This window comes from Gadus morhua, chromosome 23, assembly GCF_902167405.1.
Source record: "Gadus morhua chromosome 23, gadMor3.0, whole genome shotgun sequence".
Lineage (NCBI taxonomy): Eukaryota > Metazoa > Chordata > Actinopteri > Gadiformes > Gadidae > Gadus > Gadus morhua.
The window spans coordinates 19503121-19518256 of record NC_044070.1 but is presented as its reverse complement, the minus strand read 5'-3'; the positions used below and the strand labels follow the sequence as shown (position 1 = coordinate 19518256).

Here is a 15136-nt window from a genome sequence, read left to right as displayed (position 1 = left end):
AATGACGGATTCCGTTCATTTGCTTTCCTCACCCTGGACCAATGATGATAATTGGAAATATATAAATCGGCCTTTTGTTTATAATGTCAGGTTGTGCGCTCTTAGATATAAGAATCAACGTTTAGAATCGGAGTTTAGATAATAAAGACCAGACATAACGGAGGAGAGACCAGTAGTGGGGCGCCATCTGGTGGAATGACGACGACTCTACACAACTCGATACTCTATGTATCGAGTTTCATTACGAAACAATAAATAAGACGTCATATTCAAATAAACGAAATAAGTTAAATAAATAGTTGGATAAAATCTCCGTCTCCATACGGTAAATTATAGTAATGTAATTCGCGTGGGCGTGGCCGCCCTCGCCACTGATTCTGGCGGCCCTATCGATGATTCCGGATCCTATTCGTTTGCCTCGATTTTATTTCAATACTCATCTCGTATTCGGTGCTCGATTTTGCTTAGTGCACAAAAGATGGCGGACCGAACGTCTGCGGGCTCTCAGAAAGCTAGCGCTAAGGTGAACCTACTCTGCACTTTACGTCTTTATAGCAACAGGCCAATGTTTCGATTATGACCGGACATCCATGTCCCCTTGGTCTGGACCGTTGTAGCTAATGTGCTAAATAACGAAAAGCTGTTCCCTAATCATGCATATCGTTTATATCGGTGAAGCTCATTGCTGCTAGGCTAACGGTGTGCTAGGCTAATGGTGGCTAGGCTAACGTGTTGTGGCCGGAGCGAGGCCACCTGATTTACAACCAGCATGTTTACCGTCTCCCCTACCGAGACCTGCTTTGTGTGAAATGTGATATATATCGGATCGTTTATGTCTTACAGAGTGGAGTTGGAAGTTATTAAATAAAACATCCGGTTAATTTTGGCCTTGCACCAAATGGCGTCACGATAACGGATTCACATTAACACTCTAGCGGCCCGCCAGCCACCTGAACCTGGCCCGCGGAGCCCCTGGTCCGGGGGTGACTAGCGCCTGGTCCCGGGACGGTTCATAGTACTTAATGCATAAAGCTTCTGATGCAGACATATTGAAAGACAAATCGATGTGATGTTCACGATAAATATTTTCAAAATGCCGCCAGCGACTTAATTTATCACACCCACAAACACGTACTCGTTGGGGTTCAGTCGCTGGGAGCTGATGGGTGATTAAAGCAGAACTACTCCAGAAATATGTCTGTAGGATAAACAGATACAAGTCCTCGGCTGCTCATAAGAATAGCAAACACATTGAATCATGGGAGTTTTTCATTTTGTGAATGAATGAATAATATTTTCTTAATGAATGACATTTTTTGTTCACGACTACAGGCGCTACTTGAGAGCAAGCTGAAGTCGTTCAGCATCGGGAAGATGGCGGTGGCCAAGAGGACACTGAGCAAAAAGGAACAAGATGAGCTGAAGAAAAAGGTGGGTTGAGCATCAGGTCAGCGATGCGCCCGCCCGCTAGATATTGGGGTTGGTTTTGCTAGGTTGCTAGTCTGATCCCCGGCTCCTCCTAGCTGAGTATCAAGGTGTCCGTAAGTAAGACATCTCACCCTGACTGCTCCTGACGAGCTGGATGTCGCCCTGCATGGTTGACTGGGCCGTTGGTGTTTGAATGGGTGGATGGAAGCGTCTGGTATATGTGCATTTATCACAACCGAGTTGACCCTCCTGTTGTTTTCTCAGGAGGACGAGCGGGCCGCGGCCGAGATCTACGAGGAGTTCCTGGCGGCCTTCGAGGGCGGAGGGGATGGGAAGGTCAAGGCCTTCGTACGCGGAGGAATCGCCAACGCATCAAAAGGTAGCACGGCGGCCAGAGATGTTCCGATACCATTTTCCCGAGATCGATTCCTGAACTCTCAGGCTGCACCACATGTGTCTACACAACAGTGTCTGATTAAACGTTTCTCTCTGTGGTTGTTCAGAGGAAGCCGCCGCTGACGAGAAGAAGGGCAAGCTGTACAAACCAAAGTCCCGCTTCGAGAACGCGCCTACCAGCCCGGGCAAGAGCTTCCTGCCCCTGGACACGCCCCCACAGTTCTTGGTCCTGGACAAAAGACACGTACGTATCCTAATGCAACCCTACTCCTATACCCTACGCCATACTACCAACATGTTATAGACTCCATACTTCCAACATGTTGTCATTGAATGCATAGTACCAACATGTTGTTGTTATTGACTCCACACCACTAACATGTTATTATGTCTGTTTCAGTCTGCTAAGAAAACCAGCGACAAAGAGAAGAAGAAGAGCAACCTGGAGCTGTTCAAAGAGGAGCTCAAACAGTAAGGAGTACTGCTGGGGGTTAGTTATCTGTTGGGTAGGGTTAGTTGTCTGTTGGGTAGGGTTAGTTGTCTGTTGGGTAGGGTTAGTTGTCTGTTGGGTAGGGTTAGTTGTCTGTTGGGTAGGGTTAGTTGTCTGTTGGGTAGGGTTAGTTGTCTGTTGGGTAGGGTTAGTTGTCTGTTGGGTAGGGTTAGTTGTCTGTTGGGTAGGGTTAGTTGTCTGTTGGGTAGGGTTAGTTGTCTGTTGGGTAGGGTTAGTTGTCTGTTGGGTAGGGTTAGTTGTCTGTTGGGTAGGGTTTGTTGTCTGTTGGGTAGGGTTAGTTGTCTGTTGGGTACGGTTAGTTGTCTGTTGGGTACGGTTAGTTATCTGTTGGGTAGGGTTAGTTATCTGTTGGGTAGGGTTAGTTATCTACTGGGTAGGGTTAGTTATCTACTGTTTGTTCTCAGCTGAAGGGGTTAGTGATCAGCTGGGGGGTTAGTAGTCAGCTGGGGAGTTAGTAGTCAGCTGGGGAGTTAGTAGTCAGCTGGGGGGTTAGTAGTCAGCTGGGGGGTTAGTAGTCAGCTGGGGAGTTAGTAGTCAGCTGGGGGGTTAGTAGTCAGCTGGGGGGTTAGTTATGGGCTTGGGGTTTGTAGTTAGCTGGGGGTTAGCTAGCTGGAGTGGGTTGTAACTGTTTCTCTTTTCACAGAATCCAGGAGGAGAGAGACGAGAGACACAAGCTCAAAGGTCGGGTCAGTCGCTTCGAGCCGCTGTCCGGTGCGGACGGACGGCGCTCCTGTAAGTACCGCTCCACCCCACAGCTCCACCCACACGGCACCCTGTTGCAGCTCCACCCAAACACAAACCCAACCACACTCCCTGCTGCAGCTACAACCAAACACGCACCTTTCTGCAGCTACACCCAAACACACGCCCTGCTGCAGCAACACCCAAACACACGCCCTAGTGCAGCTTCACCCAAACACACGCCCTGCTGCAGCTACACCCAACCACACATCCTGCTGCAGCTACACCCAATCACCCTGCTGTAGCCACACCTAAACCCACACCCTCCTACACCCTGTTACAGCTACAGCTAAACCCAAAACCACACCCAAACACACACCCTGCTGCAGCTACACCCAAACACACACCCTGCTGCAGCTACACCCAAACACACACCCAAACTACACCCTGTTGCAGCTACACCCAAACACACACACTGCTGCAGCTACACCCAAACACACACACTGCTGCAGCTACACCCAAACCTCAAATCCTTGCTGCAGCTACACCCAAACCTCACATCCTTGCTGCAGCTACACCCAAACACACCCTGCTGCAGCTTCCCCCAAACCTCACACCCTGCTGCAGCTACAGAATTGTCCGGCCTGGTTTGGCTTGGTGCCATTCTATCCTGGCCTGCTCCTGGCCTTTTAGTAGAGGGATCAAATGTCAAAAGGGAAATATTCTTGGAAATATCACCTGATAGTTTCTCATCAAGTTTAGATAGTCAATTTTGGCATGATTTGGGTATTTACTTTTATTTTTGAGACTCCACCTTAAGCTACCTCCGAGTGAAACTTCTTTCTTTGCTCTACTTCACTTTATTGGCATCCGATATGGACCCTTGTACTAACCCTAAATGGCGACCGACTGATATTGTAGGGGGTGTTGTTGACTTCAAAACATGAAGTGTACTTCAGTCCGAGAGGAACCTTCCATTCATGCTGTGTTCTAGCTGTGTTTAAGCTTCTTCTTTCTTTTTCTCTGACCTAGTAGTTTATATTAACGATAACCCCAGGGGTTATCTTTCTATTGGTACCGTTATTGCATATTATTGCCCTTGTAGTTTATCAACTACAATCACCACCCTGACCACACACCTTAACACCTTTACATCACCCCAACCTGACCACACACCTTAACAGCACTCTGGGTGCTAGCCACGCCCCTCTGTAGGTAAACATGACCCTCCTGTAGCTTAAACACGCCCCCTGCGGCAGGGAAACACAACCCCTCCTGTAGCTAAACAGGCCCCCTCTTGTAGCTAAACACGCCCCCTCTTGTAGGTAGACATGCCCCTGCAGGTAGACATGCCCCCTGAAGCTGAACACGCCCCTTCTTGAGGCTAGACAAGACCCCTCCTGTAGATAGACACGCCCCTTCTGAAGCGGCGGGTAATGCTGAGAAACGTCCTTCACTCTGCTCTCTGCTTCTTTTAGCGGATGGTTCTTCCAGAAGAAACCGTCCTTCCAGTGGTAATTTTTGTTTATCCTCATCTTTCTAACACACACGTGCAATGTCCAATCAGACTGCTGTAAGTCTTGGCTTCTCTGTCTTGTGTCTGTGCAGTTCTGGACGACTCGGCGCCCGGTTCTCACGATGTCGGAGATCCATCGACCACCAACCTGTACCTTGGCAACATCAACCCACAGGCCAGTACCATCACATGAACCAAAGATCTCATTGTACCATTGTATCTATCATTGTATAGCCTAAACATATAGCCATGCTACAAGGTGTGTGGCTTTGGTTGTGTAAATGCTAGGCTATGCTAACAGCTATCAGTAACGTGGCGGGTGTACAGTTGAAATAAGAGATGCTGTGCTAAATTTTAGCTCGGTAGTTGTGTAGATGAATGGATGCTGTGCTAACTGTTAGCTTGGTTGTTGTGCAGATGAATGAGGAGATGCTCTGCCAGGAGTTTGGGCGCTACGGGCCGCTAGCTAGCGTGAAGATCATGTGGCCCAGGACAGACGAGGAGCGGGCTCGGGAGAGGAACTGTGGTTTTGTGGCGTTCATGAACAGGAGGGATGCGGAACGCGCCCTAAAGAACCTAAACGGTAGGTCTCCCTGCGTGTTACAGCTGCTCTGTGGAGGCTCCACACGGTGACACTGTTGTACACTTCAAACATTGTCTTAGACTGTTGTTACTTTACGAACTATTCTGGACTCAACAAAATGTTGTACAATGTGAAGACCTTTGTAGTCTTCACAAACTACTTTACAGTCTAGACATGACAAACATTTGTAAACTTTACAGTCTGACACTTCTAACACTGACTTGGACTGTTAACTTTACAAACTGTTCTGGACATTAAACTGGTGTAGAATGTTCAGACGATTGTATACTTTACAGACTGTTGTAGACTTTACAAACTCTTCTGGACTTCAGGCTGTAGCAAACTTGACAGACCGGGGTAGACTTTGCAATCGTTTGTAAACTTTTCAGACTGTTGTATACTTGACAGGCTGTTTTACAGACTTTTGTCAGGCTGTTTCTGCAGACTGTTATCAGGATCTTTCACAGACTGTTGTCAGGCTGTTTATCTGAGCGTTCCTCTCCGTCCACAGGGAAGATGATCATGAACTTTGAGATGAAGCTGGGCTGGGGGAAGGGCGTGCCTATCCCCCCCCACCCAATCTACATCCCTCCCTCCATGATGGAGCACACGCTGCCCCCCCCTCCCTCCGGCCTGCCCTTCAACGCACAGCCCCGCGAGCGCCTGAAGAACCCCGCCGCCGCGCTCCTCCCCCCGCCCAAGAACAAGGAGGAATTCGACAAGGTAACTAGCATGACAGGCTAGCATCCAGCACCACACGTGCTGCAAGTTCAGCTGTTCAGTTAGCCTAGCATAGCTGCTGTTCTGTTAGCCTAGCATAGCCGCTGTTCTGTTAGCCTAGCATAGCCCTTGTTCTGTTAGCCTAGCATAGCCCATGTTCTGTTAGCCTAGCACATCTTGTTATGTTAGCCTAGCATAGCCTCTGTTCTGTTAGCCGATCGTAGCCTCTGCTATTAGACTAGCCACTGTTCAGTTAGCTTAGCATAGGCTATCTTCTGTGAGCTTAGCTGCTCAGACATTAGCCTTGAGCCTAGCCCTTAGCGTCTGTAGTTACGCTAGTGTCTGAGGGTGTTAGTATTTTACTAGTGTTAAGAGTCCGGAGGGTTTTCTACCGTAGAACTGATAGTTAAGCAATTTGTGTTCAATGCATTTTTTATATTTATCACCTGTTGCCTTTTAACAATACTCACATATTCTATGTTTATTATCTGATGTGACTTCATATACAGACTCTGTCGCACGCCATAGTCAAAGTGGTTATCCCAACAGAAAGGTACATGTTTTTCTTTTTTTAATTGGTGTAAAAACTTAGAAACAAAAAAAACATCCCATTAAGAACCCTAAAGTTGGACCAATTGGATCACGGCACGTCCGGGGGGCGGGGCTAGTGTGGGTGAGCAACGGTCCCTGATTGGTGAAGACTGACTCCAGCTCTAAAGCACCCTCACAGCAGACAGCAGTAGCCACAGCTCTGACCACAGCACACACCACTCTAGACGCCCACACCATGACCTCCATGTCGGGACCCTTGCTCACACACTCTGGCCGCCACCCCCCCCTGGCTCCGCCCCCGGCAGCAGAGCCCCAGTCAGCCTGGCTGCTGCCTCCCAAAACCCTTCACTAGTCTTAAGAACTATGACCTTTGACATTGGCCTCGGTGGGCAGCACAAGTTGAACTGTCTGCGGCAGCGAGGGACCCCCGCAAGGCATCATGGGATGGATTGGGAAAGTATACAGAGTTTCCCCCGCCATTGGTACGATGGGCTCCAATACAAGTACATGTGATCTGTGTTGTCCAATGAAAGACACCCCTTTGTTTTGCTGGCCACTTTAGGCTTAAGCCAGCAGAGCTATAGAGCTACAGCAAGCTGTCTCAGTCTACTGCCTGATATACACACCAAGACAAAGACGCACACACACAGACACACCTAGTCGTACGTACACACAGCTCTGATCTGTCCTGTGATTGGTCCACACACCAGCGTGGCTTAGTAAAGTAGTACATGTGTGTAGTGTTGTTGCAGTGTGGATGCAGAAGCCGGCCAGGTGGACGTCTCAATGTGTGTGCTTTAACTGTGTTTTTCTCCTAGGAATTTACTCTCCCTCATCCACCGAATGATCGAGTTTGTTGTGCGCGAGGGGCCCATGTTCGAAGCCATGATCATGAACCGTGAGATCAACAACCCCATGTACAGGTGAGCGTTGCACCTGCTCTGTCGTCACACCTGTCGTACCTGCTCTGTCGTCACACCTGTCGTACCTGCTCTGTCGTCTCGCCTGTCGTACCTGCTCTGTCCTCTCACCTGTCATACCTGCTCTGTCGTCACCTGTCTTACCTGCCCTGACGTCACACCTGTCGTACCTGCCCGGTCGTCTCACCTGTCCTACCTGCCCTGTCTTCTCACCTGTCCTACCTGCCCTGTCTTCTCACCTGTTCTACCTGCCCTGTCTTCTCACCTGTCCTACCTGCTCTGTCGTCTCAACGGTCCTACCCACTCTATCGTCTCACCTGTCGTACCCGCTCTGTCCTCTCGCCTGTCGTACCTGCTCTGTCGTCTCACCTGTCGTACCTGCTCTGTCCTCTCACCTGTCTTACCTGCTCTGTCGTCACACCTGTCGTACCTGCTATGTCGTCACGCCTGTCGTACCTGCTCTGTCCTCTCACCTGTCTTACCTGACCTGTCGTCTGACCTGTATTACCTGCTCTGTCGTCTCACCTGTCTTACATGCTCTGTCGTCACCAGTCTTACCTGCTCTGTCGTCACACCTGTCGTACCGGCTCTATTGGGACACCTGTTGTACCTGCTCAATCCGCTGTGATCATTCTAACGTTGTGCCTCTCTCCCAGGTTCCTATTTGAGAATCAGAGTCCCGCCCACGTGTACTACCGCTGGAAGCTCTACACCATCCTCCAGGTAGGTGTGCCGTTGTGTTCACACCTCCGCCTCCTCCACATTTGTTACTGGACGAGCGCTCACCACCCGTCTCCCTCCAGGGTGAAGCGCCAGCCAAGTGGAGGACGGAGGACTTCAGGATGTTTAAGAACGGCTCTCTGTGGCGGCCGCCCCCCCTCAACCCCTACCTCCACGGGCCCTACGACGACGCCGAAGAGGAGGACGAAGAGGAGGAGGCTGGCAAGAAGGGCTCCCTAAAGGAAGAGTGAGTGGCACTAGATACAGTCTAGTACAAGATGATCTACATCTGTTACGTCTCGGCTACAGTCCAATAGGGCTGGGCGATTGATTGAATATCGATCCCGATTTTGATTTTTGCGTCAGACGATCACAAAAATAATTTAATCGAGTTTTTCGATGTTTTATAGTAATTGCAGAAGAAAAGCTGGATACATATCTGTATATTATTTTAGATTGAACATTTTCTTTTGAAAGGCGAAATTTCTAAGTTCTCAGTTAGAAAGTGTTTTTTGGAGAGACATCCTGAATAGATACATCATTCTTTCAAACTCAAAAATAATCGTTTGAATAATCGTGATTTCAATATTAACCAAAATAATCGAGATCATGATTTTTTCCTCAATCAAGCAGCCCTATAGTAAATCATGTCCTACACTTATGATTTACTTAACGACATTTATATCACTGCCATCTAGAGATGTTCCGATAGCATTTTTTCCAGTCCGAATCCTGAACGAATCCTGAAAGTATATAGCGATACAGCATATTGGTATTGGAACAACTCTAACATCTCCCTCTCAATCCTTCTACCCTTCCCTCTGTCTCTCTCCTCCCAAATTCTTATATTCTTGATGTAACTTGAATTGGAGTGGAACTTGAAGTGTTGCCCTGTACTGAGTGTGATGATGATAGAGTGCGTCCCCCCCCCCCCCCCCCCCCCCCCAGAGAGCGGGACCAGCTGGAGGAGATGCTCCGGGCTCTGACCCCCAGGAAGGGCGACGTCGCCGAGGCCATGTTGTTCTGCCTGACCCGGGCCGACGCGGCCGAGGAGATCGTGGAGTGCATCGCCGAGTCCCTGTCCATCCTGAAGACGGCCCTGCCCAAGAAGGTAGTGTGTTCTGCAACGTCTCAACCACCGTCCCCGATCCCACACACACACCCCCTCACACATTACAATTACAATTAGGGCATTTAGCAGACACTGTTATCCAAAGCGACTTACATCGGTTAATACACACATTGACACACCGACGGCAGAGTCGACCAGTCAGGAGCAGTTAGGGTTAAGTGTCTTGCTCAGGGACACATCAACACTCAGGAGCTCGGGATCGAACTAGCAACCTTTCGGTTACAAGTCGACTGCTCTACCAACTGCTCTACCTCCTGAGCTAAGCCGTCCCATGCCCCGTGTACAACGTGCGTGTGTTCCTGTGGCTTCAGATCGCTCGGCTCTACCTGGTCTCCGATGTCCTCTACAACTCCTCTGCCAAAGTCTCCAACGCCTCCTATTACAGGAAGTTGTAAGTCTACTTCCTGCTGCTCCAAACTGTTGGTTCTTTGCTGTGTACCAATGTGTTAAACCCTCCTCCTCCTCCTCCTGTCGTCTCCGGTGCAGCTTTGAGACCAAGCTGTGTCAGATCTTCGCCGACCTCAACTCCACCTACAAAAGCATCCAGGGCCACTTGCAGTCGGAGAACTTCAAGGTAGGCTCCATTAGGGCTGCTGGATTATGGGAAAAATCATAATCACGATTATTTTGGTCAATGTTGAAATCACGATTATTCAAACGATTATTTTTCAATGTGAAAACATGTTGTGTTTATTTAGCAAAAAAAACTGTGAAATTTGATTGATCGATTTTATTTGACCGTTTTGATTTAAGACATGAACAGCACTCTGTCATACATTAAAGTACATAAATAGTCAGGGATGACACAATAAAGCCCGAAGGCTTATTTCCATTTTGGTCCCTATTTCTTCCCCTGTGGAAAACAGCTAATGCTAGGCTAAGAGGCTAGGTTGTTGTGCTGCTTCATTATCAATCAGGGAAAAGTCATCCAGACAAAGTCATATTACATCCCCTGATCGCGTATACAAGAGGTAACACGGTATGAACCGACTGCGTAGTAGTGAGTCCTAAAGATTCTTTTTGCATTGCGGCAGCAACGCGTGATGGCGTGTTTCCGTGCGTGGGAGGACTGGGCTGTGTACCCGGACCCCTTCCTCATCAAGCTCCAGAACATCTTCCTGGGCCTCGTCAACATCACTGTGGAGAAGGAACCCGTCTGCCTTCCTGTAGAGGTCAGTGGCCCCCCCACCAAGTCTGGGCCTCCTCCTGGAGGTCAGTAGCTCCACCACCAGGCCTGGGCCTCCTCGTGGAGGTCAGTAGCTCCACCACCAGGCCTGGGCCTCCTCCTGGAGGTCAGTAGCTCCACCACCAGGCCTGGGCCTCCTCGTGGAGGTCAGTAGCTCCACCACCAGGCCTGGGCCTCCTCCTGGAGGTCAGTAGCTCCACCACCAGGCCTGGGCCTCCTCATGGAGGTCAGTAGCTCCACCACCAGGCCTGGGCCTCCTCATGGAGGTCATTAGCTCCACCACCAGGCCTGGGCCTCCTTGTGGAGGTCAGTAGCTCCACCACCAGACCTGGGCCTCCTCGTGGAGGTCATTAGCTCCACCACCAGGCCTGGGCCTCCTCCTGTAGTTCAGGACCTCAGTAGGCCATGCCTTTCCCACCATCATGTTTAAACGACGGCGTGACGACGGTCACACGTTAAAATGAACGAGCGAATGAAGTCGTGAGGGCTGACGATGTTCCGAGTGGAGCCACCTCCGCCTTCAGTGTTGATATCTGATGTCCCTGCAGCCCGAGGTGGTGGAGGACGTGGACGGCGCCCCCATCGGGGACCTGGAGGTGGGCTCCCCCATGGAGGACGTGGACGGGGTCCCCATCGACGGGGCGGTGCTGCTGGACGGGGCGCCGCCCGACGACCTGGACGGGGTCCCCATCAAACCCCTGGAGGACGACCTGGACGGGGTGCCCTGTGAGTGGGGCGGGGCCTAGAGGGGGCGGGGCCTAGAGGGGCCGGGGTTTGGTGTGTCCGGTGTGAGTAACCCCCCCCCTCTCTCTCTATTCCAGTGGATCAGTCCAAAGAGGGAACCTTCAAGGTGGCGCCTTCCAAGTGGGAGGCGGTGGACGAGGCTGAGCTGGAGTCACAGGGTACGCACGCACGCACTCACTCACTCAGACACTCACGCACTCACGCACTCACTCACTCACTCACTCACTCAGACACTCACCCACTCACTCACTCACCCACTCACTCACTCACTCACTCACTCAGACACTCACTCAGACACTCACTCACCCACTCTCTCACCCACTCTCTCACCCAGACACTCACTCACCCAGACACTCACTCACCCAGACACTCACTCACTCAGACACTCACTCAGACACTCACTCAGACACTCACTCACCCACTCTCTCACCCAGACACTCACTCACTCAGACACTCACTCGCTCACATACACTCGCTCTGACACTCACTCACTCTCTCAGACTCTCACTCACACACACAGTGGTGTGCTCCCTGATTGGTTGTCTAACCTGCAGTGTGTTCACTCCTCCCCCAGCTGTCACTACGTCCAAGTGGGAGGTGTTTGAGCAGCCGGAAGAGTCCAGAGCGTGAGTTGGGTTCCTGCGGGGCTCCTGGGGTTCAGTGTCTGGTCGTAGGGCGGTGTGGTGTGGTGTACTCCGGGTCTCAAGGAGCTCTGTGTTGTCGTCTGCAGTGATGACGACGACAGCGACGAAGACCGCAGTCCGTCCTCGGACCCGGCCGGCTCGTCCAATCCGCTGCGAGAAGACGGAGACGGGAAGGGCAAGCAGGCCGAGATGAACGAGGAGAAGCGCACCAAGCTCAGAGAGATTGAGGTACTTCCTCTCCCTGTCACAATAAAAGCCCTAGATAGACCAAGGCCCTGTCACAATAAAAGCCTTCAGATAGACCTTGTTCCCAGGCCCCGTCACAATAAAAGCCTTCAGATAGACCGTGTACCCAGGCCCCGTCACAATAAAAGCCTTCAGATACACCCTGTACCCAGGCCCTGTCACAATAAAAGCATGTAACACATTGTGTCATTTCAGGTGAAGGTGATGAAGTTCCAGGATGAGTTGGAGTCGGGGAAGCGGCCCAAGAAGTCCGGCCAGAGCCTCCTGGAGCAGGTGGAACACTACAGAGACAAACTACTGCAGAAGGTACGCTTTTACTTTGAAAAGATGCTTGATAAGGCAGCTCAGCAACTCTTATGCATGGCTTTTACTTTGAAAAGATGCCAGAAGAGGTAGCTGAGCAACTCTTGTGCATGGCATTTACTTTGAAAAGATGCTATTTAAGGTAGCAGAGCCCCTCTTGTGTACGGCTTTTACATTGAAAAGCGGCTTGATAAGGGAGCAGAGCCACGCTTACGTTGGGCTTTCACTTTGAAAAGCGGCTTGATAAGGCCCCTGAGCTTATGAACGACTGATGTGTTCCAGGAGAAGGAGAAAGAGAAGGCTGAGCGGGAAAAGGAGAAAGAGAAGCGGGAGAAGGAGAAGGCGGAGTCTCGGCTTAAGGAGTTAAAGAAGGAGAAGGAGAAGGAGGACACGCCCACCAGGAAGGAAAGGTACGTCATGTGACCTGCAACCTCATTTACATCCAGCAGACGCTTTTGACGATATATTTCTGGCGGCACAGTAAGGATGTCCATAGAACCAAGCGCCAAGCACATGGTTCCACAAAGGTCCCTAGGATAAGATGCTACACAACGCTATGCCTCATCCTGTCCCGAGCTAGCTCCTCCCGCAGGTGTTCAAACTGTGTTGTTTCTGCGTGGTTGCTAGGAAACGGCGTCACAGCGGCTCCCCCAGCCCGGGCCGCAGCAGCAGTCGGCGGGGCCGTTCCCCGTCCCCCCGGTCGGAGCGCTCCGAGAGGTCCTACTCTAAAGACACGCCCTCCTCCTACTCTAAAGACACGCCCTCCTCCTCGTCCCGCTCCACACACAAGGACTCCCCACGCTCCGCCACCAAGAAGGCCTCCAAGAGGTGAGGCGCTAAGCTAACTAGCATCATGCTACGTCTGTTAGCACCAAGACCGACGATGCTAGGCTAACTAGCATCACGCTACGTTATAGTAGGATACGCTACATCTGTTGGCACCAAGAAGACCTCAAAGAGGTGGGGCGCTAGGCTAACCAGCATCATGCTACGTCTGTTAGCACCAAGAACTCCGCAGTAGGCTAACTAGCATCATGCTACGTTATAGTAGTATACGCTACATCTGTTGGCACCAAGAAGACCTCAAGAGGTGAGGCGCTAGGCTAACTAGCATCATGCTACATCTTTTAGCACTAAGACCTACGACGCTAGGCTATCTAGCATCATGCTACGTTACGGTACTATACGCTACATCTGTTAGCACCAAGACGACCTCCAACAGGTGAGATCCTAGGCTAACCAGCATCATGCTACGTTATAGTACTATACACTACAAATTTTGGCACCAAGAAGTGAGATGCTAGGCTAACTAGTATCATGCTACATTATGTTACTATACACTACATCGGTTGGCACCAAGAAGACCTCCAAAGAGGTGAGGCGCTAGGCCAAGTAGCGTTGGCCAGCTCCTAGCAGCTCACAGCAGCTGTGTTCGGTTTCGTCCACTCAAACTCTTCCCTGTGGTCGTCCTCAGGTCTCCCTCCGCCCCCCGCACCCCCAAACGGTCCCGGCGCTCCAGATCCAGGACCCCCAAGAAGTCCAGTAAGAAGTCCCGCTCCAGGTCCCGGTCGCCGCACCGCTCCCACAAGAAGTCCAAGAAGAGCAAACACTGACGCCGTGGACGCCTGTTTTATATTGTAACATACTGATCATGTGCTGCTTGTGTAGAGCGCCCTGTAGTCCGTCTTTTCTTTTTGTAGTTCCATTAAAAGATATTCCTAATACACAAGTCTGCTGGGTCTCTCGCTCGGGCTTTAAACTCGTGCATCCAACACAACTGGTAGTACCAGCCCCGCCCCTTGAGTACCAGGTACACGGGCGAGGCTGTCAGAGCCGGCAAGGCAACTTTATTTATATAGCACTTTTCATACACAAGGCAGACTCAAAGTGCTTCACATATAAACATTGTCATACAAAAAAATAATAGATGGGATGAAGAAAACATATGCAAAGAAATCAGTAAAATAGAAAGTGCAATGTATTTAAGATCAGGGGCCGTATTCACAAAGGATTTTAGGGCTAAAAGTAGGTCCTAACTGGCGAATTTAGGAGTAACTCCTAAAAATAATGGGCGTGTCACTCTTAAATTTAGGACTCCTAACTTTTTTCACTAAGAGCAATTCACAAAGTATTTTAGGCCTAAAAGTAGCGCCTAAGTCTAGGAGAGCTTAAAAGTCCTCAAGAGGACTCCTAACTCAGTAAGACCCATTCACAAAGAATCGTAAATGCCTGCGAGACGAAATGTTAGGGTATTAAACTTGTTGTGGAGTTAATCGCAATGCAATAACATCCCCGACTAACAGGAATAATCCGATTATTCCCGAAATAAAATGTTTGGCCACACTACGTTATTTAGCAACAGGAAAATGCAACTTTGCAATGCCGACGATTTAAAAATATCGCAACAATCCGTCAGCCGTGCCATAAACTTTCCTTTGGACATTTAACAATTACACAGGATCAAAGCCAACTTCATGGCAATTGCAGGTATGCCCGGTGTGGTCGGTACTATTGACGGGACGCACATTTTTGCGCCATCAAAAGACGAAGACGTGTTCGTCAATAGGAAGAAAAGTGCATTCCATCAACACGCAGGTTGTTTTTGATGCAAAAAAACTAACATAGCCTACTGGATGTTGTTGCAAAGTGGCCTGGATCTTCAGCTACACATGATTCGCGCATTTTAATGGAGAGCGGTCTGAGGCAGCATTTTGAGATGTACCAGTTGGGTATGGGGTCAGAACAGTCTCATTAACAATGAATGCACAGAGAAGGATTCACAAATGTATTTTGTGATTTATATATAAATTACTCTCTTCCCACAAATACATTTCAATGCACACATAAATGGATA

At 50.0% G+C, this 15136-nt stretch overlaps 1 protein-coding gene across 3 annotated transcripts; it reads left to right on the top strand.

The window, feature by feature from the left end:
- Nucleotides 1-372: 372 nt before the first annotated feature.
- Nucleotides 373-14011, top strand: u2surp (U2 snRNP-associated SURP domain containing). 3 transcript variants are annotated; one of them, XM_030348906.1, is made up of 26 exons: nucleotides 373-523; nucleotides 1333-1431; nucleotides 1693-1807; nucleotides 1932-2068; nucleotides 2225-2295; nucleotides 2979-3067; nucleotides 4495-4530; nucleotides 4625-4707; nucleotides 4950-5115; nucleotides 5627-5838; nucleotides 6345-6388; nucleotides 7206-7310; nucleotides 7964-8030; nucleotides 8111-8274; nucleotides 8976-9138; nucleotides 9471-9550; nucleotides 9646-9733; nucleotides 10194-10331; nucleotides 10894-11071; nucleotides 11167-11247; nucleotides 11664-11715; nucleotides 11820-11961; nucleotides 12175-12285; nucleotides 12565-12692; nucleotides 12910-13110; nucleotides 13757-14011. In XM_030348906.1, exons 1-26 carry the CDS (start codon nucleotides 479-481, stop codon nucleotides 13893-13895), a joined length of 2934 nt encoding a protein of 977 aa, XP_030204766.1. In that variant the 5' UTR covers nucleotides 373-478; the 3' UTR covers nucleotides 13896-14011. The 3 variants fall into 3 exon arrangements, with proteins under 3 accessions (XP_030204766.1, XP_030204767.1, XP_030204768.1); XM_030348907.1 differs by lacking the exon at nucleotides 4495-4530; XM_030348908.1 differs by lacking the exons at nucleotides 373-523; nucleotides 1333-1431; nucleotides 1693-1807; ... (5 more) ...; nucleotides 4950-5115; nucleotides 6345-6388 and having other exon boundaries at nucleotides 5719-5838.
- The last annotated feature ends 1125 nt before the right edge of the window (nucleotides 14012-15136 follow it).

Excerpts from the sequence above, each read along its gene's own strand:
- u2surp (XM_030348906.1), top strand. The coding sequence starts at position 479 with ATGGCGGACCGAACGTCTGCGGGCTCTCAGAAAGCTAGCGCTAAG. Across the intron at positions 11,072-11,166 it reads CGACCTGGACGGGGTGCCCT|TGGATCAGTCCAAAGAGGGA; the intron begins GTGAGTGGGGCG and ends TCTCTATTCCAG. Across the intron at positions 13,111-13,756 it reads ACCAAGAAGGCCTCCAAGAG|GTCTCCCTCCGCCCCCCGCA; the intron begins GTGAGGCGCTAA and ends GGTCGTCCTCAG.